The sequence below is a fragment of the Austrofundulus limnaeus genome, unplaced genomic scaffold (genome assembly GCF_001266775.1).
Source record: "Austrofundulus limnaeus strain Quisiro unplaced genomic scaffold, Austrofundulus_limnaeus-1.0 Scaffold143, whole genome shotgun sequence".
Taxonomy (NCBI): domain Eukaryota; kingdom Metazoa; phylum Chordata; class Actinopteri; order Cyprinodontiformes; family Rivulidae; genus Austrofundulus; species Austrofundulus limnaeus.
In genome coordinates this window covers 831097-836368 of record NW_013952545.1, presented here as the reverse complement: position 1 = coordinate 836368, position 5272 = coordinate 831097, and the positions used below count along the sequence as shown (strand labels likewise).

Here is a 5272-nt window from a genome sequence, read left to right as displayed (position 1 = left end):
CGCAAGTTCAATTTAACACTTACTAGCCGGCAACAATTCATGTACAATATATGTACAACACTGCCAACTAGCGGTGTATGAACGCTTTTACAGCTTATTCCTACAAGCGCCGATTGCTGGGGATGTGATTTCCTGAAACAGACCTTTTAGCTCCTGCTGTAAAAATTAAAAAGTTGTTGAGGATTGCTAGTTCAGCTGCCCCCTTAAAAAGTTGTTGAGGATTGCTAGTTCGGCTGCTTCTTTGTCTTTTTCTTTTGTTTGTTGTAGGTTTTTCATTAAAGAAGCACCAATAAAGCAATTTTAAAACTGTTTATTGGAAAACTAAAGCAATGCATTCTGGGTACATGACGGATTTGATTTGTGATGGGAAACGAAAGCACAGAGTACAGAAAACTATCTTCCCTTCAAAATAAGAGCTTGGATTTTAAAGTTTTCCATGTAGTTGCACCAGTTGACCACTAGATGGCTCTCTTCACCAGCATAACATCTTTAAATCATTTCTGCGTTTCTAACCCCATTGTTTTGACCAATTATGTCAAGTATTGAGCTCCAGCGTTTAAACTTTTTTTTAAAAGGAGCTCCAATTGTAAAGTAAAATAAATCAATRCATACAAAATTTTAGTATGGATTACAAACGTTAACTGTTTTTGCTACTGACTTCCTGCTACGTAAGCAGACACAAAGCATTGTGGGAAATGAGAACCGTGACCCAAAGCAACAGTCAGCAAGGATGTATACTTTTCCAATAAGTGTGTTTATCTGGGAGGGGTGCTGTTGGATAGATCATGTTTGTTGTGATTCATTGACAGCCATACCTTCTGCTGTTCAAGATAATGATAACTGATAGATTATTAGTCATTAGCGGTACTGCATTTTAATTTTAGAAAGCGCAAATCCGCTTACGAATGATAAAAATTAGTAAGACCGCTAAAGCGCAAATGAAATATTTAGGTCCGCAATTAGTGTATTGGCGCCTTAGCGGGCTGGTGCTCACCACTGTATATAGTATATTTAAAATATGATATAGATATCTTTTTTTTTTTTTTGCAGACTGGTGAACATCTGCCTGTCTTTACTTCGGAGAGATTCAGCCTCTCTAAAATGCTCTTTTTTAATGTGCTGCTGCCATCACATTCAAAATGTTTTTTTCTAAATATGCTACATTAGTCATTCAATGTTTACAATGTTCCATTGTAAATAACATAAAGGTTTATARCTTTGAAAATAATGGTATTCTGTTTTTAATTTAAATTTTACACAGTGTTCCAACGTTTTGGAAATGGGGTTGTATTTTAAATTCAGCTTTTCATCAGTGCACTGATTTGTTCTCCCTGCAGATCCACAATCTTACCACGTAAGACCGATGTCCGACAATGTGCCAACCATCCAGGTCGACCTGGCGTCCCCGGAGTCCCCGGATACTTTCAACGTCGTGAACGACTCCCAACAAGCTGACAAGCAAAGAAAAGAGGAGGACCAAGGCCTGATGATGAAACCTCCTTCAAGTGGACCAAACAAATCTGGTGACAAGGAGCAGCAGAAGCTAATGAGGTGTCTGAGCGATCCCGGACCCGGCGCAGAGGAAGACGAGGACGAGGATGAGCCTTTCTTACCCTGAGATATGGAGACCAGATCAGATCAGATCAGTCTACAAGTCTGCCTTTACTGTTCAGAGTGGAGATGGATGTGTTCAAGTGATCTCATTGGTTCAAAAACCAAAATATAAAATGAAAAATGAAAAGGCCAAAACTGCAACTGCTGTAGTAAATGAAAATTCAAAGAAAAAGGAAGAGCCTGAGGAGGAAAAAAAGAGCCATTTGTTTATTATTATTATTATTATTATTATTATTATTATTATTATTATTATTATTATTATTATTATCGCTCTTTATTTAGACAGGAGTGTAAAATTCAGCTTCTCCATCAGAGAAGCTGATTTAGTTCTCGATGGTCTGAGGCGTTCAGAAAAGAACTATGCATTACCAAAGGTTTGGACTGTTTTAGTGTTCGATCTTTTACTTTAGTGTCCGTTTGTCTTTTTGTCTGTAAAGTCAGTTTCTGTGAGACACGTGGGGCCTCTAGACCTAAACATAATCACCAACAACAACAACAACAAAAAAAAATCATGTTTGTTCACTTTTACCGTTGCACTTTAGATTTCACTTTTCAGGTTCTGTCACTTGAAACTGCTGGATATCCAAACATTCAGATGTAGTTGTTTTTTTTTTTACATATTTGGCCTTATTTCATATATATATATTTTATTTTACTAACATTTGATTATAATGGGTTATACTTGTTTAGTCACTTTGAAACCCCGCTGTGTAAAAAAACAAACCCTGAGATGTTTATAGGGAGAATGAAAGCTTGYGCCTCTGTTGACCTGAGAAAGTTTATCTACTGTTTTAATGTCGACTCAAGAAGTGGCTGTTGTTGGCCTTCAGGGAGTTTTATCCTGTCAAACCAGGAGTTTGGCTGAATGTCAGAAAGCTTTTTGCACAGACGTTTTGATCTGCCATCGCACATGTTCTCCCATCCAAGTTAAGTTCCCTGTGTTTATGTTTGATCATGATGTAGAGTGGACTCATTAAACAAACGTCCACAAAGAGCCGTTTCCTCGGTCCACACTTTAAATGTCTTTATTTTATGCTCAGTCGAACACTGCAGGCATGTTGTGGCAAAAAATATAGAATTCTATGCAGTACAGATATATAAAATATATAGTAGAATTATAATAATCTCTTTTCTGAATACCCTTTAAAAGTCATTTTACTAAAATGTGCAAATCACAGCAAAGTTAAAACTCAAAACACGGGCATTAAAATAAACAGTCATTTCAACAGTTTTGCAGCTTCTATACTAACCTTAAAAATTTGTGCAGTTTCTGATCATCATCATCGTCTTTGTTTACCTGGACACCAGCTGGATGAAAGTAACATTGTTTACCAGGGTTTGGAGCTGACGGACTCAGTTTACACCTTTTTAATTACATCACTTTTGTTCGGATCGTTTATCTCTTTTTCTAAAACATTTGTTGTTAAAGGTGAACTTCAACCCTGAGAGCTCAAGTTAAAACAATATAATAATAAAAAATAGCTTATTTCTGGTTTTGATCTCTGGTTACATAGCTAAGATTAAAAGATCGTTTCGTTTGTGCACATTTCTCACATAAATCAGTGTGTTTACATGTGTGCTCAGGAGAGTTTTCTTTTGTGAAGACGCTGTTTTTGTGTGTTTAGTAAATCAAGAATGGAGCTGACCAAATTTAATTTTACTGGCAAAAAATTCTGAAAAAGAATTCAGTTCAACTTCCACTGAAACTCATTTAAAAAGTAAACCATGAGAATAGTATTGTCTGAAAAACCCTCAGTTTTCATTGTGACAAATSGCTTTGGGAACATTCACGTCAACTTCTTTCAGAAATAAATACTAAACACTGAAAAYGAGTCTGAAATAAGAAACTAAATCAGTTCTGTTTTAACGTAGTCTGTTTGCGTTTTGTTGGGTTTTTTAGTTGAAAGTAAAGAATCCGAGCGGCGGTGTAAAAGCTAAATGTGTTCAGATTGAACCAGAAAGAAATCCTGATCATTGTTCCAAAGAGTTTAGTTTCTCTAAAGAAAAGGAAAAACTATTTTCATACTTTTACTTTTTCATACCAAATGCATCTTTTTGGGGCAAACATTCTCGAAGCATCTTGGAGTAATGTTTGGTGCAACAAAAAGAAAAAACAAAACTTTAATCTGAAGCCATACAGCCTTTAGAAGAACCTGTTTAATTGTACGGTTGCATCAGTTCTGCCTCATTTGAATGTTTTCAGTCATTCGCCTTAACGTTTTTATTTTTTTTTGTTGTTGGATTTCTCTTTGTTACTTTACTTGATGTGCTTTATATGTTCGAGTGCTTTATTAAAAATGCTTTATCAGCTTTATAGTATATCAAAGTTTTCTTTTCCTGTTAAATGTGTTGTATCTCTCACTTTGTTTTCCACATTGTGTGTTTACTTGAATGGTGGAGTTCAGACTTTGCTTCATGTTGCAGAGATTTACTGAAACCAACTAGAATCAGCTCATCTCTTAAATTTCATTCAGCTCACTCAGAGCTGATCTAAATCAGGGCTATTCAACTGGCGGCCCGCGGGCCGGATGTGGCCCGCGAGTGACCAAACGTCGGCCCACCAATTGTTTCATTCATCTCTTAAGCCCAACTCCCAGTTTTCTACTAGTTAAACATAGAYATGTTTGGTATCTACAGAAATGTCAGAATCGTGGCTACAAGCTGGTAAAAACCATTTCTATAAATACACAAGACAGTTAAAACTACAAGCAGTTGAAAATAAAATTGGTTTAAAAGTTTGGCAAGTCAGAGATGTCAAAATATTATTTGTGTCAAATAGGAGGCGTAATGTGTTCTTTTTGTTTTTGATAATGTTTAATTATCTCTACTTTTATAGGGTTCTGTATGTTGTATTCATGATTAAATGCAGCAAAATAAACTAATTCAAAGGTAACGGACCTTTGTAATACTTGGTTTATTTACATAATAACTTTAATTGCTGGGTGTTCGGCCCCTCAGCTGTTGACCCGCAGTAACTGTGGCCCCCGGAGCGATTTAGTTGAATAGCCCTGATCTAAATCTTTTATCTAAATTATACCAACACACTAAGGTCCCTGTTTTATTTTCAGTTAGTTGGACTAGAAAAGGTTAGTAAACTTTACTTTTTCATGAAAAGTCGTAAACTTTTCAAATAAAATCTAAGCAGATTGTTTTTAAACTAAAACAGTTTGTCACAAGTGGGCAAAAATCCCATTAAAATCATGAAGTCGACTAAAACAAAACAATCTGTTGGCTTGATTTTAGCTGATTGTGGAACAGGCCGTGCTCACACACTTTCATAGATTACATCATCGCCATGCTGGTCCCTGCTGTGTCTTTACTCCACCATCCGCTGTCCGCTTTTCTGCTTCGTTTACCTCMGTTTCCTCCCAGTTTGTCTGATCCCACTCCCATCCAACGCTTCTGTTTCACACAATAACGAGCACTTTATTAAAGCAGAACCTTTATCTTCAAACAGTGATGTGGCAGAGAGCAATAAAAGGCTTTGATTTAGTGTGACCATCAGGTGACGCCTAACAAGGAAAGGAATGTTTATTATATATTTTATTATTATGAGGTTTAAAGAAGTCACGCTGGGTGAAATTTCCCTTTTAGGCATTCTGTCCGCTGTTTCTTCATCTGCTTTTGATTGTGTCGTTCAGTTTCCAAACTGAAATGT

At 36.3% G+C, this 5272-nt stretch overlaps 1 protein-coding gene across 1 annotated transcript in view; it reads left to right on the top strand.

Moving 5' to 3' along the window:
• The window catches only part of slc9a1a (solute carrier family 9 member A1a), a gene marked incomplete at its 5' end in the record, with an annotated part of 40334 nt that extends 36359 nt beyond the window's left edge, over positions 1 to 3975 (top strand). The window contains 1 exon segment of the mRNA XM_014016346.1: positions 1338 to 3975. Within this exon segment, the coding sequence (XP_013871800.1) occupies positions 1338 to 1618 (281 nt within the window). The 3' untranslated portion in view covers positions 1619 to 3975.
• Between the last annotated feature and the right edge of the window lie 1297 nt (positions 3976 to 5272).